Below are 27,344 nucleotides of genomic sequence, written 5' to 3'. Positions count from 1 at the left end.
TAATTTTGGAAACAGGGTGGGTAGAGTTTTAAAGACATATGGCTAACATTCAGGTATTATTTACGAAAAATCCTGAACTTTGATGAGTTTTGTATTTAAATATTGTTCATGTGGATTTAAAAAAAAGACATCCAGGATAAAACAAAAAATCAAATTTGACACTTTCCTAGATATCCATGACTGAAAAACCATCAGTTGATTAACATTGTGTAAATGCGACCAACATACATACTGTAAAACCCTCTATTAAAAGAGGGTATAGAGAATGTTGCTTTGACAATTACAAATAAGGTGGTTAGGAGTAGGGGATGAAGAAATATACTTGGAATACTCAGCCTTCAGATACAGAACAGATACATTTCATTTCCCTTTTTTACAGTCTGTCAGCTCTAACAATGGAAATTTACAATACATGCAGACAAAACAATTCCTAGAAAAAGTCAGAAAATATACAATTCCTTTTTGTCCATAACAATGAAATTTCACATAAAATACAGATGTCCAAAAGCATGTGAAACCATCGCGTTGTAGTTTCTTTATAAAAGAGAAGATAAGAACATTCTAAGATCACTCACTTCTAGATCCACCATCTTTTTAGTCTTCTTGTGTTTATCTTTCTTCTTCTCCTTCTTTGCTTTCTTCTCCTTCTTGTGCTCTTTCTTTTTCTTCTTCTTCTTGCTCTTTTTATCTTCTTTATCCTTGCTCTCTTTCTCCTCCCGTTTGGCATCTAACACAGCTCTCCTGTTTTTCACCTGTATAGATCAAAGCATGCTCTGCACTTATTTTTTTTGCAAATGCAGAGTCCCTGGTCCAATGTTAAAAAAACCCTCAAATTAGAAAATAAAAGCACACCATGAAATAGGCAATTCCATTAATTATACATGTAGGACAGTTCACACCAGTTTATTTTTGCTTTATCTATTATTACATTTTTTGGGGGGGTGTGGGGGTTAAAAGCTGTAAGGGGTCTCCTACATGTACACACCAAACAAACTTTCACCCTTGATGTCTTCTTTACATTTGTTTATAAACCATACAAAGAACTATATTGGTGGGACTACACAGTGTTTTTTACACTATGGCAGAAAAAAAATATTGTATACATGTACAATGTATTGTTGAATAACCTAAATGTCATCAAGTTACACCTAATCAGAGTGGAAAAGATAGACATTTTTTACATTTGTTGTGCAAGACAACTAACCATTTAGACAAAACATTTAGACATCATTTAACACTATGACATTAGATTGAATAGCTAGTCATACATTTTTGTCACTGTATCAAACATCATTCAAACGACTTCATGGTACACTGACCTTTGAATACATGTCGGTTTCAAAAGAAACTTCGATGAGTCCTTTTTCCAGCTGGTCCCAGAACGGATCCTTCAGCAAGGCTTCCTCGTCCACTACCTCCTGCTGCATCACCTGTCCTGCTGCCTTCTTCTTCTCCCCGACCTTCTTCTCCTCTGACTTCTGTTCCTCCCCTTTACCCTCTTCCCCCTCCCCCTCCTTTCCACTCTCCACTTCCTTTGCCCCCTCCCCATCCTCGACACTGTCACCCTCGTTTGTTTCTTGCCCTCCCTTGCTTTGACTGTCCTTTGTACTTCCTGTGGACATTCCTGGAGTTTCTGAGTCAGTGCTTTCCTTTGGCTCCTGCTTCATCCTCTTCGCCCCCCTTTTCCGTCTCTGCTGTCGCCCTCCCCCTTTCACGCCCCCCTCCCCATCCATCGTCGTCCCCTCTTCCCCATCACTCTCATCCCCACCCCCTTTTTCATCATCATCATCATTGTCATCATCGTCGTCGGCATCCTCTTCCTCATCTGTACTGTGGCTTTTCTTTCTGTCTCTTCGCTCCTCGGCAGCCGGAACCTCCTCCTCGTACCGAGACCGTTTCCGTTTTTTCTTGTTCTTAGGCTGCCCAGCGCCCCGTTTTGGAGCTTGCCGTTCCTTACTACCTGAACTGGCTTTGACTTCTTTCTCTTGGGGCTGGCCCTTAATTTTCTGAAAGTTACAGAAAAATCAATCACTTAATTCAGAGAATAAATTTTGAAGACAGACAGCATACATCTTACCGGACATATTTATTATCATCATCATCTTCATTGTCAACATCATCATCCACTTGAAAACAAAGGATTGACAATAATTTTGTGTCCTGCAATCCATCTAAAACAAATTAGTTGCATTTTTCTTCTCTTCCTTGGCGACATACTCGTTTAGAAGATCTTCAAATGTGAGGAAATTTAAATTGCTACTATTGTAAGCACAATTATGATTATCACAATCATCGCCATCATTTTGTCAACATGCACATCATAATCTTCATCATCATCATCAATCATCACCAATCATTGTTCATCATCATCATCTACATGTACATCATCACATCATCATCATAATAACTATCATAATCTTTATCATCCTCATCATATTAATAATCGTTGTAATCATCATCTTCATAATGATCATGAACATGAAAGAGTTGAAATAAATTTGTGTTCTGCACCCCATCCAATAACAAATTTGTTTGAATTATCTTGGCTGCCCTTTTTTCTTCTCTTCCTTGGCGACATACTCATCTGTATGATCTTCAAAGATAAGAAAAAATGTCTATCACTATCAGCTTTAATTATTTGAATTGCTACTATTAATCATTATCACCATCATCATCGTCATCTTCGTCATCTTCAGCGCCATCATCATCACCATTGTTGTTGTTATCGTCCTCATTATCATTGTCGCCGTCATCGTCATCATCATCATCATCATAATGGAAAGGGTTCTAAGAACAAATTGATATACATATTGACATACCTTGGCTGCCTTTTTCTTCTCTTCCTTGGCGACATACTCGTCTATCAGGTCTTCACATGTGAGGAGATTGTCTTTGGGCTCCCAGGTGTCATCATCTACTCCATAGCCTTTCCATCTCACCTTGTACAATGTCTTATCCTACATGGGGGGTCAGGTAGAGAGAGAGGGAGGCAGAGAGGGGACAGAGGGGGGGGAGAGGAGGGAGAAAGCGGAGGGGGGGAGAGAGAGGAGGAGAAAGCGGAGGGTGAGAGACAAGAGGGGAGAGAGACAGGGAGAGAGACAGGGAGAGAGGGGGAGAGACAGGGAGAGAGGGGGAGAGACAGGGAGAGAGGGGGAGAGACAAGGAGAGAGGGGGGATGGGAGAGGGAGAGAAAGACAAGGTTAACAGGTTGCTCACTGCATAAACTTTCATTTGAATACTGCACATTGTCATACATTTAATTTTATCCATTTGTTGCTTTTAACAATACACATTTGACACAAGATTCAAAGTTTTTTTTTAATAAAAGGGGTAAAATGTACTGGCCTATATAGTTCAGGAGGATATAGCAATATAGATTACAGAATGAAACCATTAGAACAGACAGAAAAGTTGGAGCATCAACTGTAAGACTAAAAAAAAGGCATATTTACTGAGAAACTGCCCTAGCCACAAGAACACAGACAATAATTTGTGTAGCCTCTAGCCCCACACCACCCCAAACCCCCCCCTCCCCCATCCCCTCACAATAGTGTCAAACATAGCACAAAAATAGCACCCAATGAAAAGAGCTCTCTTCAATCACAATTGAATAGGGACAGCGCACAGTGTTCACAATGCATGAGCGAGAGCCATTCTATTCTACACACACACACCGCTCAGTGTATATCCGTACAGTCCACTGCATGACTGAATTGCCTTCATGCATGTGTGTGAGCCCTTTTTCACACCGAGTGTGAGCACATTATGCAGGGAGCTGATGGCATTGTACACACACATTCCCATTCAACTCCCTGCACACAAGTAATGAACTGAGCTGAGCTGTTCTATTGTACTTACATTATATGTATGCACACTTAAACACACACACACATCCCTTCATAAAGCTTTGTGCATTCAATACATTTTGATAGCAGCCATTGACTGAGAGCAGTTCAGTAATATAGTTTTGACTAATACATCAAGAGAAATACTGTGGGAAGTTTTCCAACCTTAAGTCCATATTATCTACTTCTTTGGTCACTTCTTCCAGGTACACAGGTAATTATCCATCATATTAATATTAAAGCAAAAGCTTTTGCTACTGAACTGGTGAATGTCTGTAATAAGCATCCCAGTATGCATCATTGAATACATGTACATTTGTACATGTTTGAAGTCAGTAACCAACTTGAGTGTAGCACATTCAAGTCATAGAGTATTTTTTTTTCTCCAAGTACACTCACTGTATGTAAACTGCAATTGTATTCTCCTAAAATACTGTATGTAAAACTAAAAGCAAGGAAGGGTTTATTGTCATTTATCATATTTCTTTAATTATTACAGCCTGTTTCAAAGAGTTTCATTTCATTGCTTGTTAATCTCTATGAAACTTCATCCGTTTTTAATAAGAAATACTTAAAACATAATTTGGCCTTGGATTTGTATTCCCATTTGATTTCATTCAGTAATGTTCATTCAAGAAACAAGAAACGGTCCAATTTATGTCTGAAAGTTGACACATTTTATTCAATATTGAGTGTTCAATATTTCATATGTTATATGTTTCCTTGAATGCTTGAATGCTTTTTGAAAATATTTAAGCAGCACATGTATTGATACACTGGTCCATGCATTTGTAACAAGCAAGTTGGATTATTGTAATGGACTACTTTTTGGCTTACCAGATTCTCAGATAAACAAATTACAGCGTGTTCAAAATGCATGTGCCAGACTCATTTGTAATTCGCCCAAATTTTCCCATGTAAGGCCCCTACTCATCCATCTACATTGGCTTCCAATACGTCAGCGAATCAAATTCAAAATAATGCTCCTAACATATAAGATACTACATGACATGGCCCCCACCTATCTCAGTGAACTCCTTAAATTAAAATCACCCACCCAGTCTTACAGGCTTCGTAGTTCCCATGACACAATGCTCCTCAGTCTCCCAACATGTAAAACAAAGATCACACTAGGTGACCGTGCCTTTATCAGTGCTGCACCCAAACTCTGGAATAGTCTCCCTTCCTCAATAAGAAATGCATCCTCTGTCAACTTATTTAAAACCAAACTGAAATCCCACCTCTTTCAAGATAGTTTTTAATAAGAAGTCACTTTTTCATGTTTTTGATTATGTATTTTGTAGAAATAATTAATCTTTACTTATTTTTCTTCGATTAATTTAGTGAACTAAATTTTTGCGTATCCTGTTAATAATTGTTTTTCTGCTTATCTGTTATGTATTGTAATGCGCAGTTGAGTATATCCAAATAGAAATTGCGCAATATAAATTTACAATTATTGTTATTATTATTATTATTGAGCGCCTAGGCAGCTCAGCTAAAGCCGGGGTAATAATAATAGCAGGGCCAGCTGGTAGTGGCTACCATGGGTAAATATACCTATATCATTATCATTATCATCATCATCTTTTGATCCAGTACAAAACTGAGTATAAATCCCAGTCTACAATCTATATTTTATTGGCATTTAAACTTGAGCATGTTCTGCAATTCATTCTCTAAAGTGCCAAATTTTCTGTACACGTATGTACCGGTATGTATTGTGGTGGTAATATTTCTTTTCCATCAAATATTCAAAAATTCACTCATTTTTATTCCTGTTTTGTTAATCATTTCATCTATTTTCAATCATTTTTTTGAGGGGGAGCAAAGTAATGCTGTCTCAATGATACTGCAATTCTATAGAACAAAGGATACTTTCATTTACAAATTTCACACAACATGTATCTACTCCTAACGGTGACATATGTCGTTTGAAAATCATATTTTCCCATGGCATACATGTATGTTATGAGGAGGAGCCAAGATGTAATTTGAAGGATAATGGGGAAAATCTGAAAATTTGTGTACAAAACAAATGAAGAGTTGCCCACAAAATCAGCCATTCTGAAGCATGTTTGCCAATTTGAGGATCCCATAGACAGTGTGAGATTTTTAAAATGTAAATAACTTGCTTATTTCATAACCAATTTTGATGAAACTTATTCCAAATTGTTCATTTAATTTTTACTCTCTCCAATAAGATTGCTTCTCTTTTCTTGGGTTTTGGTTTCCTTTATAAATGAATTTCATATTTTAATTTTTTGCAGACTGGACAGTGATGACACTAAGGAAGCTCTTCATTTAATTAAAATACCATAATATAAATTACAAGTCCACATTCTGGGAGCAATCAAATTTTATTTCACAAATAATGATGTAAAATAAAAACATTCTAATATCAAATATAATACAGCAGGAAAAAGTGCAGATGATGTCATTGAATTCTCATTTGCATACCAACCAGGATCTACTTACCTGTGTTTTGTGTAATTAATCACTTAATTTGAAATTTCAGCATTATGCTTTGATTTTTCTCCATTTATCAAAAATAATTTTATGTTGGAATTGACAAGTTTGCACTTTAATACAAAACGATGGATAAAATATCTATATGCATTTTATTACTAAAGAGGATGTTGTTTGTTGCTGCTGCAAAGCTACTAATGTAAAAAAAAAAATCAACACTATAGTTTCAATATTTGTTGTTTTCAAAAATGAAATTTGAAATGACGGGCATTTCAATGCACACCTGCACAGATCGAAATGGCAGGACCAATACACTGTACAATTTGTCCTTACATTTAGGGCTGCTTAAAACCAGGTATTTCTACTACCAGGGTAACTATAATCCTCTTCACAATTCTGAAGCAACTTTTCAATCAAAGCTCATATTACTACTTTTGTTTGCATTGCAGGTCTCCATGAGTCGTAGGCAGGACCTGGACCATGCTTTCAAAGGCACCCGATTCCCTTGGACCCAACAGAGGATGGAGTTTGTCCTCAATGAACTCATCTCTAGGCATAAGAAGTATAAGGCTTATACCAAGCTGATAGATGTTTACATCATATTGGCAGAGAAGATCGGAGCCACTCCTAGAATTGTGGAGAACTTCATCAAAAACTTGGGGCGGGATTACCGAGAATGGATGAAGGTGAATCCCAACTGCGATCGCGACACGATGACCCTCCGTGGATCAAACACCATCTTTAAGATGTTTGAAGAATACAATAGGATTTACTCGAGTGAGGATTCGTCGAATAGCTTTCAGAATAAATTATCAGAGTACACCTTGGACGAACAGGACAGCTTGGTAACCATACCTGATGGAAAGAATGAAGACGATGACAGCCCTCAATATGTAGAAATAATTGATGCCGACTTGAAGGAAGAGCCAGGACTTGAGGAGGATAATGCTGCTTTTCAGATCACATCGGTCACAAGTATAACATCTCCGGCTAGAAGTGACAATCCACCCTCTCCAATCCCACCACCGCCTCCACTGCCAAGGGTTCCAAAGTCACAAGGAAGGCGATCTATGGTGACAATGCCAGTAACGGAACCATCTTCTGTTGCTGCCTTAAGGCAGCACGAGTCGGCGGGCCTTCAGGACATTGTAGCAATGCAGAAGGACAGGGATCAAGTTGCCCAAATGACACACATGAACCCTCAATCAGCTGGAAATGTCCATACTCCCTCTCCCGTTTCCAATTCTGCATACGTGTCAGCAACAAACCCAGGTCTGCTGTCCACCATCTCTTCACTCCCATCTCTGCAGCATCCGCAGTTCCATATTCCACAAGGCCAGACTTCATCTCAAGGTGTTGGTTCCAGCTTCATCCCTCTTCATCTCATCCAAAACGGAGGAATCCCTCCTTCTGTGTACACAACCCAATCTTCAGGATCCTCCATTCCTTCTGCAGAAGTACGAAGCACTACTCCTGGCACGTCAAACAAGCGTCCACTGAAGACCTCTTACGACACCCAGCCCCATTCCTCGAAGAAGAGCCGTTCAAGTAACGTGCCACTTGTTGCAGAGAACTTGCCAGATGGTATGAGTGAATTTGAGAATCGCTATTTACAGGCTTTGGACACCCAAAATAAGATGCTGTCCGATATTGGGAGGGAGCTAAAGCTTCTTAGGACTGGATTCTTTGCTATTCATTCTGATGATATAGCTGACATGGTGAACCCTAACATGCATTAGTGTCATCACATGCAAATGTCATGTACATGTGTACATGCAACATAAAAGTGTCGATACAATATCAACTACATGTAGTATTTTGTCACTGCATTAAAGAGAACACTACGGCTTGAAAATGTTTAAAGGACCCCCCCTCCCCCACCCCCCCCCAAAAAAAGTTGCATTGCACCAAACGGATAATCAAAGAAACGTAATACATGTAGTGAAATTAGCGAAAAATGTTTACAAATAATAGATAATGAGCATTTAAATGTAGAGATCATTAGTGCTTATGGAGCTCCTATTGGCAATGTGATCAAGATGTGTAATCACCTTCATATTTCACTTTATAAAGTCTTTTTTTTTATCTATCAGTAGCTCACACACTTCACATTTTGTTCCTGAGAAGACATTAAAAAAAATTATTCACACTAATATGACAAATACTTTGCAAAGTTGTTTGGGATATAACTGTTCAAATGACAGTGTTCAAATGTGAAAATGTTTCACATGAGTCACATTGCCAAGGGGAAGATCTTCATTGCATTTAATAGTGATCTAAATAAACATTCAAATGATCATAGCTTTCTATTTTCTTATAACTTTCTTTATAGCATCATTCCAGTAATTCCCTTACTTTCATTGATCTTATCTTAGATTTTCCATTCTCACACAATTCTCCTCTAATTTTTAATAGAGAAAGTCAAATATTTGTTACTGTATCGTGCTATTAAAAATATTAAACGTACCCTCCCATGTCAAGACTTTTGTAATAAATTGCAAAGTGAAATTTATTCCTTTGATTTTTTTTTTCAGTTTTATGTAACGTATACTTCGGGCTGGAAGATATTTATAAATAGAGTAAAATTCACAGAGCAAAATGCTGAAAATTTTAATCAAAATCGAAAAACAAACAACAAAGTTATTGAACATTAAAGATTTGCAGTATTCTGGTGAAACAGTTATACAATACATGTATGCATGTCTTCATAAATATTCATTAGGTGGGCTAATGATGTCATATCCCCACTCTCCTTTTTCTTAGAACTCATTGTTTCATTGTTTCATAAATGTGTAAATGATGGGTAGCCAGACTGACTCGCCATTATGATGAAATAAGTTGCTGAAAGAAATAACTAATGTAGGCCTTCTTGTAATCAGATGTCGATGCGGTTGTTTTAATTCTTGGAAGACATTTTTTGAGTAAACCTAATTTCATAATATAAAATACAAAAGAACAAGCGGGATATGACATCATCAGCCCACATAATAAATATTCATGAAGACATGCCTACAGTGTACAACTGTTTCGCCAGAAAATGCAATTTGTAAAACTTCAATAACTTTGTTGTTATTTGTTGTCCGATTTTGACCAAATTTTCAGCATTTCTGTGAATTTTACCCTACATGTATTTATTCAGATATAAATATTTTCAGCCCGGAGCATTCCTTTAATAATACTTCCCATTTATGGCCAATAATTTGGTACTAAAAATATGTGTATTTCGCTAGGTCACTACTCATGTACATGTTGTTTATTAATATATTATACTACTTTGTCATTAAAAGAGCAAAGACACAGATCCTACACTTATTAGAGGGTAACAAACAGAACTGAAATGTACATTTTGTGGGAATTTTATTTGTAATCTCATGAATTTCATTTTCCATTTCTGAACCCATTTTAGTACCTGTGTTTGATATGTAGCCATTTTCACACTGGCCTAAAAACATAGTATGTAGTTAATACAAAATTTGTAAATTATAATTTCCAGCTATTTCACTCTTATTTAAATCTACTTGGGAGTTACTCAAACTAATTCCTCTCGTTATTAAGAAGATTTTTCTCATCAAGCCTTGCAAATTGTTATTCTGTTAAAGTTTTAGAGCTATATAGACAAGGGTGCCAGGGAAATCTGCATGGATACATGTGCCCCCGAGCCAAATCTTGTTCTTTGCCATGGTGACCACTTTATTCAAAATCATCAGAAATCTACCAGAATAATTTTGTTCTACAATCGTACATACCTCATAATTAGTTCTAGGCCTCCAATAATGGGAAGTCCAATATTTATCTGATGTACAGTAAAGCTACATGTTTGTTATAAACTATAGTCACTTTACCGGTACCAAATGTAGAGTACTCAGGTGTGATGTACACACAAAAATATCACCTCCTAAAATTAATAGAATATTTCCCAATGATGTCGTTCGGTATTTAGGTCCCAAGGCTGAAAATTAAATAGTCCTTTAAAAAGATAATCATACATGTTATGTTGTGGATGATCTCTTGTCAATTTTCCAAGGGCTGTTAACGTTTCAAACACACACTTGTTTTGTTGTTGTCTCCAGTATTCATTAAATGTCAACTTGTAAAGTCTAAATTCTTATTTTACTTTTGCTTTTTGTCTATGAGGCTGTTCCCACTACGTTCCTAAAACTAGTTTACTGGAAACTAGTTTAGTGGAAACTAGTTTAACGCGTAGTGAGAACGGTCAAAGTGGTCTTGGAAGCGATCTATCAAACCAGTTTGGAAAACCACCTCGCGGTGTAGTTTTCAAGATCGCTTTTAGCGTGAGGACACAACCGTTCTTCGGGAAGCGATCTTCGCACATTTTGAGCGCGCTACTCCACACGACAGGTGTAGAATGCCTATGGTGCGGTTTCAAATTTCGCACAAAACGTGTCACCCCACTGACAGCGTCTCCATACCAACAAGAGCGCTTTACGTGAAGTGATTTTGAAAACCACTTTCGTGTGATCAAGTGAGAACGCTAGCAATGCGATCTTCCAAAGTGGTTTCCTGAATCGGTTTCCAGTAAACTAGTTTTAGAAAGCGTAATGAGAATGGCCTCTACTTCAGAGAATTCCTACACCAGGGCCCTGTTGCATAAAAGTTACTATTATGGTAACCTTTGCAGCCATCCAATGGTAATTTCCCTGAAATTCTTGATCATAATTGCCTCATTCGCATTGTTACCATAGCAGTGACTATACGATAGTAAACTCTTGTGCTTTTTCATTTAATAAATTTAAGTCAAAATATCAAGCCCAATGTACATTTTGGATTGTTCAACTTGACCTTAAAGGGGAATCCAGCCTTGGCCATAAAATGTTGTGTCGGGAAGGAGAAAAATAAATTAAACAGAATCATGGTGAAAGTTTGAAAGAAATTGGACAAGAAATAAGAAAGTTATAGCTGCTTTAAAATTGAGATCACTAATACTATGTAGATTTCAAATTGCAACTCAGTAAGTAAATTATGACAAGGGGCAAGGACAACTTTCTCATAGGCTATGTACTTTATTATCAGGGATTTGTGGTTTTCTCTTAAGTACCTATTCCCCTGGAGCAGTAATCTAAATACAACCCAGGTAGTATATCGTTTTATGTCCTCATGAAAGAAAAATGATAATTTGAATTAAAATTTTTGGGAAAATGACATTTTAGCCAAAATATGTATTGGAGTACATGGAGGATAGTCCTTGCCTTACATGTACATCCCATATGCGGCCAATTTGAAGTCTCCATGGGTATAGTGATTACCAATATTTACAACTTTTAAAAATTCATAACTTTCTTGATGTTTGTCCAATATTGTTCAAACTTTCACCTATCAACTTGTCTGATTTTCCTTTTCCTTATAAAAACAATTTCTATTTGGGTTGGATTCCCCTTTAAGTTACAGTTTATGTTTTCAAAGTACTTTTAGATTTTATAACAGGCCTTGGCAGTGATGAAGTACATATGTATGTATTCCCATTTCACTGATGACTACTAATGCACAGGGATTAGGATACTTTCCTGGTGGAAACAACTGGTGATCTCTTCTTGAGCTATATATGAAATACTACGTTTCTTGTTTTTAACAGAGCACGACATCATAAACTTTTTAAAAACTGTTATTTTTCTCTCTTTTTCTTTGATGGATTTTTATCAAACCTTCACCATATTTTCCCTATTTTTTTTTTACTTTTATTAAAACTTTATAAACCCTTAACATCAATGTTATTATGGTTACCGTTACACACCAAAAACTGTGGTATTAAACGGTGTACATAGAGGACCACACCAGTTATTTCACACCGGTGTTAAATTGACAGTATAAGTTTAACACACATATAGGTGTTTTTACAACACCTTCGGTTAATACTTTTGGTGCTATGCTCAATCTCTAGGGTGTAATTTTAACACCTCAGGGTGTGGTCTTCTATAAACACCAACTGGTGTCAGTTTTAACACCACAGTTTTTACAGTGTACACAACAGTATGGCACTCTAGGCAGCCAACACAATGGCCTCTGTAGGCTTGGACTACAAGTCAGTGTTTCCACAGCTCCAAAATAAATTTCCCAAAATTGGATTCCAAATTTCCTGAAATTCATAAATATTTCCTGGAATTTTCAAGTTTGATTTTTAACGAAAATCGGGCAATAATACAACGTGCGTAAATTTGTTCTAGGTGGCAAAAATCAGGGAATTTAGCATTTTTTTGTCCCCGCCCTCTTTAAAAATAGGAACAACATTACGAAATGCGAGCACGAGCGAAAAATTTTGAGCTACGTATGGAGGTTAAAATCATGTAAATATAACATGAATATTACTAGTTGCTATATTTAATTGTTGTTTCATTGTAATTTTCGGATTTCCTGGAATTTTTTCATTTCCCGGAAATTACCTGGAAAACGTCTGGATTTCCCGGAATTCTGGTAATTTCCTTCAAAGTGGAAACACTGCTACAAGTTCTGTTTTTATTTTTTCCATTTTTTATTATTGTTTAAATCTTCATTTTTTTGTTTTTTGTTGTTGCAAGGGCAAATCTTTCCTGAGGTACCGGTATAGCAAAACAGGGGCTGAGCAATTACATGTAAGGGTAATTTTATTTTTCAAAAATAGCCCCCCCCCCCATAATGGCCCGAATTCACAAAGGTGGTTTTGAAAACCCACTGTTTAGTCCATGGTTTATGCAGATTTCCTGTATAAATTACGCTTATTTTAGCGCATATCGGGCATGTGTACAAAAAATTCCAATGCTGATGGGCGCTTTTGTCACAGTTCGCCAAATTGATGCCTGTTGCCTTGGTTTTCCACGCTATTTTATTAATGAGTCCACTCTTCAAATAGTGGACTCATGAATAAAATAGCGTATCTAACCATGGTAACAGGCGTCAATTTGGCGCACTGTGACAAATGCGCGCACTACAATGTTTTATACATGCGCCCGATACGCGCTAAATTAAGCGTAATTTATACAGGAAATCTGCATAAACCATGGACTCAACCATGGGTTTTCAAAACCACCTTTGTGAATTCGGCCCATTGGGTTTTAGTACAATAATAATGTGACTGTAAAGCACCAAATCTACTCTGTAGAGTGCTCAAGGTGCATAAAGAGCTAAGAGTTAAAGATTTTGAAAGTTTCGACAGAGGTACATGTACATTTTTTAATGTCTTCAGGAAGGCTATTCCACAAAGTGGGGAATGCAAAAGCAAATGATCTTTTCCCCCAAGTTTTTGAAACTATTTAACAAGGTAGCCAGAAGTGGATAAGCACAAAGACCTGCTTGGTCTGTAGTAATTGATAAATGAAAGACTGTATGTGGTGCTGATCCAAGAATACTATGAAAAGCAATAAATAGGGAGCCAGTGCAGCGAATTCAAGATGGGAGTAATATGAGAGAGAGTTTATTTGAGAAATCGAAGCTTTGTATATAAAATTGGAACAAATTATAATAGAGCAGGGAAATAAAGTTTGTACAAAAATATTTTTCCCTGATGATCATGACAAAGGATTTTGAGATAACTTTTTAACTTTTGTCTACATTTCCATTTCTCAGGAAAACCAAATACTGTATGAGACCCCAAATAATACACCCTTTCCAACCAAAATGACCCAACACTGGATCCTTCCTCTCTCTCCCTTTCTCTCTCTCAGTCTCTCATTAACATACCCCATCCATCATTCCTAACCATACCGAATTAAAAAAATTCAAAGATCTATGAACATATAAAAAGATGGAATACATACAAGTACATAATGAGCTAATGAGTTCTTTTAGATGTACATGTACAAATGTAGTACTGTAGATAAAGATTATGACAAAGTTGTCCATTGTACACCCTACAAAATGCAGGTATGCCCTTTAAATAGGACAAGAACAGGAAAACGTAAAAGCCACCACAACTTGGCTTTATTCCCGCGGCCATGCATACTTATCTGTGAACAATACACACCAATTTCTGAAAGGTTAATTTTAGTGATTCCAGACTACTGTAGGCACACTACATATCCAACCACCCTTTTAACTTTAATGCTTGCTTTGAGACAAGATTCAAATTCATTACCTACATGTACAAAGTATGTACACTACTATAAATTTCATAATAGTACATGCTCATCATAAAATATAAACCTACATGTACATATACATTCATGTAGGTAGACTGCTGAGTACAGTTTCAGAGGAAGTTGAACGACAGGATGATATCCTGTACACATACACACTAAATACCAACCCAGATTCATGGAATAAACGACATTTCTTTACAAAGAATGTAACCATTATGTTTATAATATAGGTAACCTTGACACGCTTTAATCTTCCTTTGATAACAATTGTTTTAACTTTCAACCAAGGAACTGCAAATGTCATACAGGTGTATTTGTATTCATTTAATATTTAGTCTTGCCGAATCCCAAAAAACAAAGTTTAAAAGACAATGCTGAACCCTGCCAAATCCAACCCGAACATGGCACCCGAATGGCAGAGCTAATGTAAATTAAGGAAGCCCATGACCCACAAATTGTTTATTTTGTATTGGTTTACGAGAATGTCTACTTGAACATGAACATGAACCCCTATTTTTTAATGTTTGTACCTCTAGGTATACCTTCCTCTACAACTCTGCAAATTTTGGTGGAAATGACATGGATTTTGAATAAAGTGCAGCATTTATTGTACTTTTGTAGTTTGTTACTGAAATTTCATTTTTTTTAGATTGTGATTTTGTTATCTTTTACGCCATTTTTAAGAACTGACAGTGCTGTTAAACTTAAAATTGCAAACAAATAGCACTATAAATAGATTTTCCATTCTAACGATACAATTACCCGGGTATTAACTCTTTTGCGAAATTTGATGACTTTTTCATGTATTTTGACTGAGGTTTAAACTCATTGTAGTAATCTTGGGCAGTCTAAATATGCCAAATTCTTTTGAATGCGCAATTCTTAAGAACGTCAATTTTGGTGAACTTTGAAGCTCTATAGCAAAAAATCAAGCACATGGACCTATGTTAATTTTTGCATATTTCGAATATTAAGGTTTTAAAGTATCTATGTGCAAAGCTTGGTAAAAATGACATGGATTTCACCTTAACTGTGGAACGTCCTTAAAAGTACAGAATTTTATGGTCATGTGTAAGGTGTGGAGCCAGGCACAATCCTGCTGCCTGTCACTTGTTCACTGCAACCACCCAGCCTGTGAGGAATAGATCTATATGCGGTATACAACACCCATTTTCAAAAGTAATTAAATAAAATAACACTTTTGTATACCAAACAAACTCATTAAGGTTGCAATTTATTCTTCATTAGTAATTTGGGATCGTGTATTCACCAGAGCGCTCAGAACTTGAATTTGGGGCATATTTCTTTTATGTAGGCCCTCTATTGGTGGAAAGTAAGATTTTAAGGAAAATGTCATTTTTTTATCTGTTTCTTTAATTTAGAAAAAATAATTAAAAGAATTCAATTTCATTGAGAGCCAAGTTATATGATGAAAAGTTGCGATTGATAGAAACTGACAGTTTAAAAAAAATCCCAAGCATTTACCCCCAAGATCAAGCATAAATAAATAAACCAAAAATTGCCAACCTTATTTCCCACACAGGGAGTAAAACAGACAGCTCAGTTTATATCAATAACCTTGTTCATTGAATGAGTGCCCCTTGTCTGAGCTGTGCTTCTCTGCATACACATATGTATCTGCAGTACAAAATTTTGTAAAAGGTCGCATATCATACGGTGGTCCAATTTCGCGAACAGGGTAAAAATGGTCAAAAATTTTATTTTTTGATATGTTATAGCTATTACCATTCTCTAAATAATGAAAAAGTTTTAAGTCTCAAATACTTTTTTTTTTCCTTAAAATGACTAAGTAAAAGCTAATTATTACATAGACGTCAATGTAAATATGAATTTTGAAATGTGTTTTTCTCAAATTGGACCTGCTGCACATAAAATGGTGTTGAAAGTTAATGCAACATTGGATCACCTTACTATTTTGCAGTTATAATCTTGAAACATCAATAGTTAAATCTGTACCAAAAATCAAACAATCATCTTTCATTGTACGTGTATTAATTACACTTATTACCGTAAGTAACGGTGTATTAACCGCACCTTTTTCTCGGCGGGGTAGAAGCAAAAGTCGGGGGTGCGGTTTATACACGGTGACGGGTCTGAGCCAGCCCGCCGTAACCCCTCCCGTACATGTACGATGTCTGCCAGTTCACAACACATCGAGTGGCCGGGCGTAGCCGCCCAGGCAATGTCGTTTAGAGGGGTATGAGCCGCGGGTAATGGGAAGCGATTGTTGCAATATTCATTAAATGTTGTCCATAACAAACGCACCCACCTTCATGACACTAATTTTGACTTTATTCTCGATTCAAAGTAGTGAAGTTCCCTGGCTAATTTAAAAGAGACGCCAAGCATACTCGGTAATATTTTGTCACCGCTGAGCGAGAGTTGAGTGAGCTTAGAGATTGCGTTGTAATGTGGTTGTAGTGCGACTTAAGCTGGCGCTATTCAAAGTCCCGTTTCGCGCCAGCTTGTTTTTTTTTCCTTCCTGTTTGCTTTTCATAAGATACCATGTAAACCACGCACGAGAGAGACGGCACGAAGCCGTAAAAAAAAAACTGTAAAAAATGCAAATTTCTTTGTTTCTTGAACCTTCCTATAATCCCGTATCCAAAATTCATGCTAAGACATCAAATTTCTGAAAGTGATTGTGAGATTGTGATGCAAGAAATGTGAATGTTTCTTCCTCCTACGCTGGGAAAGACACAGATCATAATTTGATAAGATGTACTGGCATGACTTGTACTGTATCGTAGTTTGCAATGTAATGGCAGTGCTGTGTGTGTACACTTACTGTGAGGTGAGCGAGTGTGTAAGTTGCCAATATTGTCGGGACCGTTCTTTCTTTCTAACATTTGTAGATGAATTGATCAAGAACAGCATATTTCTGCATACCGGTAATCTCTTTGGATACTTTGGAAATCTGAAAAACTTAGATTTTGTTTCTTCGTACCTCAAATATGCATGTAAATGTGAGAAGATTTTTTTTTTTTTTTTTTTTAGTCCAAAGTTGGGGGTGCGGTTAATACACGGGTGCGGTTAATACACCGTTACTTACGGTAATTAACAATATTTAATATCACATTTTTGCCCCAAAAATACCTGTCACTGTATTTATATGCTTGGCAAAATGACCACATCATGGGTAGAAATGTTTGTTGCAATGATACACAACATTTGTACTAAAAAGTAAGATTACAAATTAGATAATTAACCAAATTTCTCCGGTTTACTAATTGATTAGGTTGCAGATCAGAGCTGACATACATGCATTTCAATGCTGCATATTTTCAAAACTGTCAAATTTTTATGACATTTCATAAACCCATCCTCCAATTAGCCGCCTAAGAGTAATGCGGATAATTCAATAAAAATTGCTTTCACAAACTCCAAAAATATTCCGCACTATTTTTACGAGTGCCCGTCCTGAAAAAGGCAGATCGTCATGACAACTGGAGCTGGACACGCCCCCTTCGATGCAGTGGTGACCGAGATGTGCATATCACTGTTTTGTGAAATGAAGCGAAACTTTAAAAAGTCATATTTACATCCGATTTTAATGAAATTTTCAGTGTTATGCTTGTTGAATTTTTCTCTTTTTATTCAAATCAAGTTTTTGTTGGGGTGGACTTGTCCTTTTACTACTTTTAAGTGACTAGTACTAAGTAGGAGGTATGCGTGCGTACATGGCATGGGATGATGGGGCACCACCATTTGCAAGCCAAAAAAAATCTTGATCTATTAAAATCTGAATAGAAATGACCATTTGGGCCGCATTTTATTTTTTGCAAGCAAATTATTGGGAATCATTGACTTCATAATTTTCTAAATTTTTAAGTTAACACGATGGCACACACTCACGTCGATCATGACACTCACTACTAACTTAATTTTAGTTCTAAATGAACTGAGAAAAAATGTGGACTTTGGAAGAAATCAATGTTTAAAATTTGGGTGTGCAATCAATCACCCCCCCCCCCCCCCCTTCATACTTTATTTTCAAGTTTTCAACACGGCACAATTTCACAACAAACTCAAGACAGTGATCAACATGCACAGCACACACTAATTTCAATACGTTACACACGCAATTCATTCAATTCAAAGCCAAGTGAGCAGTGCAGTCCGCCACACAGTCAGTGGCGAACCGGTCAATCAAGACAGCTTTAAAAGCATTTTGCGTGAATTCTAAGCGTCTTACCCCTTCTTTTGATATTCCGACGATCTTCTCCACTTCATAAATGCTATCCTGATCTTCGAATTCTGATTCTTCGTCCGACATTTTACTATTTTCTTCGTCATGTTTACAATCTTCACCGGCTCCAGATTCGGCCATTATGCTCACTCAGCCAGCTCAGGTCAAGATGAGGTCATCGTTATTCCTTTTCAATCCGTCGATTTTTTATATTTTTTATCTCTTTTTTATTACAATTTTTTTTGGTGGGGGCACTATGTGGTTTCTAGTTTGCAGTGCACACCTTTTACGCGAAGAAAGTTGGGCTTGTGCTTGAATATACAATCTAAAGCCCCTGACATTGATTTTTGTTCAAAATGTCGGAAAATATCGTGAAACCCAACTTGTTGATCAAAGTTACCGGGTCTGTGCCTACAGACTACTAAATCTAATTCACTTGACGAGTGAAGTCCATGTTGCAAAAAAAATTAAATGGTACATGTAGCTCAGTTTTCTAATTACAAAGGAGAATTTGTATAAGTATGACAGGGGCCGCGGAACGGTTTTCAAAGTGGGGGGGCTGAGCCAAAAGTGGGGGGGCTGACCATGCTAAAAATCACAATCATATGGTCAATTTTACGTTTTTGTACACGATTTTGGAAAAAAGTGGGGGGGCTGAAGCCCCCCCAGCCCCCCAGGTTCCGCGGCCCCTGTATGAATACCAAAGCCATGTGCAAATCCAGGGAGGGGGCAGGCGATGTGCACGGTCTATCCTATATCCCCCAGCCCCGTGCACCCCCACCATGAATAGGTCGAATTAACCCCTTCTGCCTGAATATTCTTCATCTTCCAATTAGAGTACATCCTTTTTGTGGAGCATTGTCGTACTTTTGCCATAATCGCCATTCGTTTAGTTGACAAAGGATTTTTTTTATAGAGAAACTCGCCAAACTCGAAAGTCATAAATTCCTGTTATCTAAGCATATCGAACGAAATACTTTTTTTTGTGTTTGTACTGTCAGCCTATACAGGCCTATATGGGCGGAAATCCCAGGGGGACAGGGGGGACGTGCCCCCCCCCCCCCCTACTCAAAATAGGGGGTACACAATATCAAATGTCCCCCCTACTATTTTTGGTCTTTTATGATGGTATAAGAAATAGATCATTCTAAATCGAAATAAAACATGTATTATGGGACGAGATGACCGTACTTTTGGGATGCCTTTTTTTACTTGTCAAATTTCCCGCCCCTTGTCCCCATAGGCGGCCCCGCCCCCCTATTGGCGGAGCAAAAAACAAGGAAAAAAGGGGAAATTAAGAAGCCAAGGAAAAAAAAGTAGGGAAAAGAGAAGAGAAAATGACGAGTGCATAAAATAAGATGAGGGAAGACTTGGAAAATAAAAAGAATCTTTCGTGCCACTATATAAAATTTTCGCTCGCACTTCGCGCTTGCACTGCCTGTTAGGTGATTTATGTATCTTGTTCAATATGGAGCTCAAATATCAAGTTTGGAAGTCAATATACAAAACACATTTCACCTCGGAAATCGAACTTTCATAATTTTGTGTGATTTACAAATTAATTTTTTTAAATGGCTCTTTAAAAATGTCCGTTTTAATGGTCTGAATAATTGTATCAGGCCAAGTTTTTGCTGCTTGGGCTGCACGCTCGTATCAGATACCTATTATATTCGTGTATTCCATAAAGTTTTCAAAATATCCCTTTTCAGGTCTGATTTTCAAGATGCATCATGCAGCTAGCACTGCACGCTTGCATTTTGATTGGCGAGTTATGTATGTTTCAATATTAATTATGCAACAAACTACTTAAAATCCCCTTTTCATGAAGTTTAAACTCGCAATTTGCGCTCGCATTAATGCTTAAAATATATTAACTGATGCATCCTAAGAGTAAAATGTCAAGTTTTTATGACATGATATCATCAGATTTCACGCCCTCATTAGGCATTAATAAACATGATATCAATGTAATAATTAAATTGTTCCTTTTCTTTCATCTCACGCTTAGCAAGAGGAATAGGAAGATAGTCATCATTTTCATGACATGTCGTAAGGATGTCCCGGTAAACTAAAATAATAGTAATGAAAATTTTAGCTTTTTTTAAGTGCGATCCATATCTACCTTACACTTTTCCTACAAAGTGCTTGAAATATGAAGCTGTAATTTACTCTTTTTTCAGATCGGAATTTCAAAGTTTCATGATATTCATGATTAAAAATGTATTTAGAATGCCTAGATTCTAGGTCTAAATACGAAACACACGCGCGCGCATGTTTATTCAAATACTCAATTTGTTCTCTATTTAAATCATGATCCAGTTTCAGATCACAATATCAAATTGTTCTGCTCGCACTTTGTGCTCGCATTATTAATGTAAGAAGACCCCTTATTACTCATCCTTTTCATGATTTACAAAACATGAACAGAGTGGCCCATTTTTAGGTCTAAATCCCGATTTTTTCTGTTCGCGCTTCGCGTTTATTGTTGAATTATACAGTGCGTCCCACAAAAAACGAAACCGAGATTTAGCGATGATTTATCATAACTTAATCATAAATAAAATAGACAAATGACCTATCAATGTAAAGCTTAGAGTCTCCTCTTTCATCTGGTATTACTTAGATTATTCCTCATTCACGCATGAGTGAGTAAAAACAATTCGAAGAGAGGACGCCAAAAACTCACTTGGCGGGGGGTATCTGAATTTCAAAAAGAAAATCACATGACTAAAAAGTTCAATATCTGCTCTTTTCTTTGATACCTCAATCACAGAAAATGGACAAGAATTAAAGAAGTTATGATCCCTCGAAATAATGGTTGTATTTCCCTAATTTCATTAAATAAACTTGTTTTCACCGGTTTCCCACAGAAGCTATCGCACGGTAACAAAAGACTTCATGCATGGCTGATCGTCAACAAAACGGAGTGTCGAGTTAGTTTGAACGCTAGCCTGTAAAACCTCTTCATTTTCTGAAATTATTGAAATTCAAGCCTTATTTCAAATAACCAGAACTTTGTCATTTCTTGACCATTTTCTGTAATTGAGGTATCAAATTAAAGAGCAGATATTGAACCTTTTCAAAATGAGGTTTTCTTTTTAAAACACAGATACGGCCCGCCAAGTGACTTTTTGGTACCCCCTTTTCAAATTGTTTTTGCTCACTCATGCGTGAATGAGAAATGATCTTAGTAATACCAGATGAAAGAGGAGATTCTAAGCTTTACATTGATAGGTCATTTGTCTATTTTATTTATGATTAAGTCATGATAAATCATCGCTAAATCTCGGTTTCGTTTTTTCTGGGACGCACTGTATAGCTATCCTAGACACAAAAATTGATTAAAAAGTTTCATTCTTTCTTTAGAAATTTCAATTTTTTTCAGCCAGTCGCGCTTCACGCTCGCATTTTTTTATTGTTGAAATATGTAACGCCTTCATGTCTAAGTGCACGCCTGAGTCCTTAACAGGTACCTTTTCAACAGGTACCAGTTCTTAACGTATATAAACATTTTCTGCTCGCGTTTTGCGCTCACATATATAAATACTCATCCTTTCATGATTTAAAAAAATGAATAAATTGTCTCGTTCAGTAAATATTATGGGACTAAATCTCGAAATTTTCAACTCGCGCTTCGCGCTCGCATCAATTGTCTACTTATATACCTTTTCTGCTTGAGTTACAAAAAGTGCTTAGAATTTCCATTCTTAAGGTGAAAATGTCCACAAAAAAATTAGCTCGCGCTACGCGCTCGCATTATTTGATTGTTAACTGCAAGCAGTCTTTAACAGGTATCTTTTCCATCAATTCATTTCTGCTCGCGCTTTGCCTTCATAGTAATTATTAAGTTGCATACACATTTTTTTTCAGGATAACAAACATTGCCCAGAATGTTCAAATTTTAGGAAAAAATGCATAGGCCTAACATTTAAAAAAAAATTGGCTCGCACTTCGCGCTCGCATCATAATGATTATGATATTATACATGTATATTAATTTCTAAGAATAAAGTTATGAAGTGACTAATGGGGACTACCCTTCAAAGAAACAAACAAAACCATCTTAGAGCTGCCGATCGGGGAAAATATGGCTGAAACAAATTTCCACCCACCCCCCCCCCCTCTATTGGCGAAGGCAGGATCCTCCCCTGTGTCCCCCCTACCTTTTGGGAGAGATTTCCGCCCATGCAGGCCTATATATATTTATGCAAATAATGATGAAAATAACCAAAATATGAATTTGGCTAGAAAAAAAAAAGCATTTTATATAAATGAAACCCAGTCCAGGTAGGCTCCGCAGGCGTCGAGCCTACCTGCCAATCATGTTTGGAGAAGCTGTAAGTACATGAAAAACAAATATAATCTATACGTCGGTCATGATGAAGTATCAACTATAGATATATTTTTGAAATTTTGATCGAAAAATAATATTTCTTTTCATAGATTGTTCATAACCGACATTGCACGTATTTCATGATCATAAGTTGCATATACTAGAACTGGGTGATATACCTGTACAATAGTGACAGGTTAAAAACCATATGTTGACGTGACCGGCAAACGTGCACGCCGCCATGCACGCCCCCCCCCCCACACACACACACACTCCCCCCCCCCGTTTTTTGAATTAACTTTCCCGGTGAAATCCGCACCAAGGGGGGGCAGTTTGACACCCCCCCTTGCCTGTTACGCCCTGATTGAATGAAACAATTCCATTTAGATGATTAGTAACAGATGGATAGAGAAAGAAAACAATCCAGGACGAAATAGAATAACATGTTCATGCTTATGTTTTTTTTTTAATTTACCCCTTCCATAGCAACAAAGGACATGCACGTACGGTACGTGCCCCGTTTAATATACACACTAAGAAATAAAGGTTCAAAATTGAAGTGACCTCGAAAGGTTAATGCAAAATCAGCACCCTATATGGGTTCAAAAATTGAACCCCTGATTTGGGGTTCAAAAACCCTGCGGTTGGGGTTCATTTTTGCACCCTGCGGGTTCAAAACTGCACCCCTAGGGGTTCAATTTAAAATTCAGGGGTGCAGTTTTGAACCCTCAGGATGCAAAAATGAACCCCAAATCAGGGGTTCAATTTTTGAGCCCATATAGGGTGCTGATTTTGCATCAACCTTTCGGAGTTCAATTTTGAACCTTTATTTCTTAGTGTGTACCAACAGTTTTAATGTCACTTAATTCTTTTTTTTATTATTATTTTGTGCCCTGGTTTATGATAATAATACAAGTGGAGATTATATGCAAAAGAAATTAGAAATGAAATCCAAGAGTGCAAAAGTATTGAAAGAACCTGAAAACCGAAATTACTAATTTTCAGGTATTATTTCAAGAAAAACTTCAGCTTGTTCTTAAAGCTCGCATTATTGTACTATTATTTACTAAGTAATACTTCTTGTTGTAAGAAATTAAGTGAACATATACTTAAACTTCAGTCTTAAAGCCTACCCCCCCCCCATGTAGGGCATATTGTAAATATTTGTTTACAGGGTCCCATGGACAACAGATACAAGACTATCCTGACGCACGGGCCACCAATTATAAACAAAACGCCAACTGAATATATTATGAATGAATAAATGAACAAACAAAATAAGTAAATGAATAAATATATAATATGCTAAAGGTCAATCTGGGATGGTATCGTGGAAAGACGGCCCCTGAGATGAGGGGGGGGGGATTAAGAAGAGCATTAAGAGAAAACTGCTGTTGGTCATGATTTTGGAAAAATATTAATGTTCTTATCATATCAACCCCGGGCCTCGATGGTATATAAAACATCATTATGAAACTAAGCCTATACACCCCATAAATAATTTTGTAAATGAGACTTGTCCGGTTATCTCTTTCAAGTTTATTCATCCGATCCACCTCACTCACATTTTCGTCCTTTGCGTTCATGCTTTCTTAAAGCTAACTCTTTCTTATGAACCGTATAATTTAATGTCTGCTCTGATCGAAATTTTGAATTCATTCCCTCTCATCTGAATGTCTAAACATTTATATTCAATAATTTATAAATGGTTTTGATTAAAAAGCGGAATAATCTCAATTTTACACAAGTATTGACGGAAATCTGCAGGGGGTAAGGGGAACGCGTCCCCTTACATTTTGTTGTATAAAGGGGGACACAATATTAAATGTCCCCCTCACTTTTTGCGGAAAGAGCAAAAAAGGGGGTGAAAAGAAGAAAAACGAAAAAGAAAGGAAAAGAGAAGAGACGAGAAAAATGAAGAGGAAAAATAAGAGGAGGAAGACGAATTGATAAAATCAAATGAGGGAAAGACATCTTTCACGTCACTCTATAAAATTTTCGCTTACGCTTCGCGCTCACATTGTTCTCTGAGATTTATCTTGCTCAATATAGGCTGATTATGGAGCTTAAAATATAAAGTTTTAAAGCCGATATACAAATCATTTTTCAGACATCGAGCTTTCATTATTTTGTTCGATTTACAATTTTTTTTGTATAAGTGTTCTGTAAAAATGTCAGTTTCATGGTCTAAATATTATGAACATTTTCAGCTCGCGCTGCGCGCAAGCATATTTTTGATTCGTGTATTTTATAAGTTCTCAAAATATCCCTCTCAGGTCTGATTGTCAAAACGTATCATCAAGTGTATAATTAAGACATAGCTGAAAGGTATCTTTCCCCAAATAATTTGATACCATTTTTATGTGGTGGTTCTAGTCACGCTTAGATAAACAGTATGCATGTGATGTAACTTTTAAATGATCATGCGCCAAATTAAAAATTAAGGTATGACAGCAATTAAAATGAATCTAGACGTCAATGCTGTTATAATCCTACAAGGGTTTCATTAAAATCCATTTCAAAAACACCTTTCAGTAATTTACATGATGTTTAATCAACTTATGTAGTCATGCAGTTGCAGCTTTGGCGCAAATCAAACTTTATACATCACTGCAAGGAATAGGTACCAACTATCCAAGCGTGAAGACATACACTCTAAATTACAGGGATTTAAAATAAATCCACATGGACTGTAGTTAGGGACCAATCGAATTCCGGATTTAGTTTGAATCCTTAAGATTCATTTTTAAACTCTCGAAAGTTTTAAATCTAAATCATTTGAAATTTAAATTTAAGTCTTTAGGACTAAAACTAAATCCAGAAATCGACTGTTCCCTAACTACAGTCCAGTTGGACTTATTTTAAATCCCTGTAATTTAGAGCGTATATCAAATTATTTGGCTAAAGATACTGTCACGAACTTAATTCTCGTTATTTGAGAGCAAAGCCTCCTCGAGATTGTAAATCGCATTGTCCTTGGCATACTGTATGTGGGATCATGCATGGCCAACATCTCGTTCTGCCTTTTCGAGCGTCCTTCCAACATTCCCAGCTGAGGTCATTATAATTGGGCCTCGCTCATCAAAAGCGAGTGTCCTTCGATTACGTAACGGCGAGGATATAGTACTTAAAGTGTTTAGGTTTATATAATCGCTCAGTCGCGTGCGACTAGCTGACCTCGCCCAGCGATGACAGACCTATGTCGCGTGCGACCTCGTCTGACATCACGCCAAAGTAGTTCTGACCTTAAATTTGAGGTGAAAACCTATTTTTTTTTGCTTGTCAAATTTTCAAGCCTCTTTTCCCCCCTACCTTTTGGGAGAGATTTCCGCCCCTGACTCTCCCTCTATAGGAGGGGGGGGGGTGTCTTAGGGGCATGTCTTGGAGTCCATTTCAATCGAGCGTAGTTTGATTGTGTCTTTATTAAGGGTCAAGTCCATCCCAGAAAAATGTTGATTTGAATGAATAGAGAAAAATCAAACGAGCATTACGCTGAAAATTTGATCAAAATCGGAAGTAAAATAAAAAAGTTATGGCATTTTAAAGTTTCGCTTATTTTTCACAAAACAGTTATATGCACAACACTATAAGTGACATGAAAATAAGAGAGTCCATGATGTCACTCACTCACTATTTCTTTTGTTTTTTATTGTCTGAATTATAAAATTTTTCATTTTTTTACCGATTTCAAAACGGAACTTAATTCCTGGAATTTACTCTGAAAGATAATACTTCTGAAGATGGTGAAGAATAGTGTGGTATAGGTACACCATGTATCTTTCTTGGGCAAGTGTTGGTCTTGAAAAGGACCAAATTCGGTGGTCCTTGCCCAGAAAGATACATTGTATATCGTGGTACCTACCACATTACTCTGAAAGTTCCTGGAATTTTGCGAATGTTCTCCAGTCTTCCATAATTCCCTTGAAATGAAATATAGGGCCCAGTGCTGTGATTAAGCCAAAAGTTCTGAGGGGGGCGAAACACTGATATGACGTAACGGGCAATGGTTATAAAGCCAAGTTGCGAGCGAAGCGAGCAAGCAAAAATTGTGACATTTTAATTAAAAAGATCAAATTTTGTGAGATTTTGACATAATGGTAAGAAAATAATATTCCCGAAAATGATAAATTCCTGGAATTTCTCACTTCAATGATCCTGTAAAATCGCAAACTTCCTGGATTCCAGGAAGAGTGGAATCACTAGCTTACATTATAGCGGTTTAACCTAAGTAATTACCATTAATCCCCTTATAATTTACGTCAAACTATACTCTTTCCAGCCATAATTTTATAATGATTATGCGTTCTCGTCAAATTTATTTCTCAAATTTGGGACATGTGAGGATCGTAATTTTTTACTCACAATATGAATAAATGAATTTATATGTATAGGCCTATATATATAATATATATAATATGAGTA

The 27,344-nt window shown here is 36.8% G+C and overlaps 2 protein-coding genes across 2 annotated transcripts in view; one reads left to right on the top strand and one right to left on the bottom strand.

Annotated features, from left to right (window-relative positions):
- LOC121414552 (M-phase phosphoprotein 8-like) overlaps positions 1-18,775 on the bottom strand; it is a 31,373-nt gene extending 12,598 nt beyond the window's left edge. The window contains exons 1-4 of the mRNA XM_041607767.1: positions 18,597-18,775; positions 2,820-2,957; positions 1,320-2,006; positions 576-752 (exon numbers count right to left, since the gene is read on the bottom strand). Coding sequence (XP_041463701.1) covers positions 576-752; positions 1,320-2,006; positions 2,820-2,957; positions 18,597-18,731 — 1,137 coding nt within the window. The 5' untranslated portion in view covers positions 18,732-18,775. The remainder of the gene's footprint in view (positions 1-575; positions 753-1,319; positions 2,007-2,819; positions 2,958-18,596) is intronic.
- Positions 4,007-8,115, top strand: LOC121414553. Its single transcript, XM_041607768.1, has 2 exons — positions 4,007-4,059; positions 6,764-8,115. Exon 2 carries the CDS (start codon positions 6,770-6,772, stop codon positions 8,051-8,053), a length of 1,284 nt encoding a protein of 427 aa, XP_041463702.1. The 5' UTR covers positions 4,007-4,059; positions 6,764-6,769; the 3' UTR covers positions 8,054-8,115.
- Positions 18,776-27,344: the final 8,569 nt, after the last annotated feature.

This window comes from Lytechinus variegatus, chromosome 4, assembly GCF_018143015.1.
Source record: "Lytechinus variegatus isolate NC3 chromosome 4, Lvar_3.0, whole genome shotgun sequence".
NCBI lineage: Eukaryota > Metazoa > Echinodermata > Echinoidea > Temnopleuroida > Toxopneustidae > Lytechinus > Lytechinus variegatus.
The sequence above is the reverse complement of the archived record's forward strand: the minus strand, read 5'-3'. Positions and strand labels throughout refer to the sequence as shown.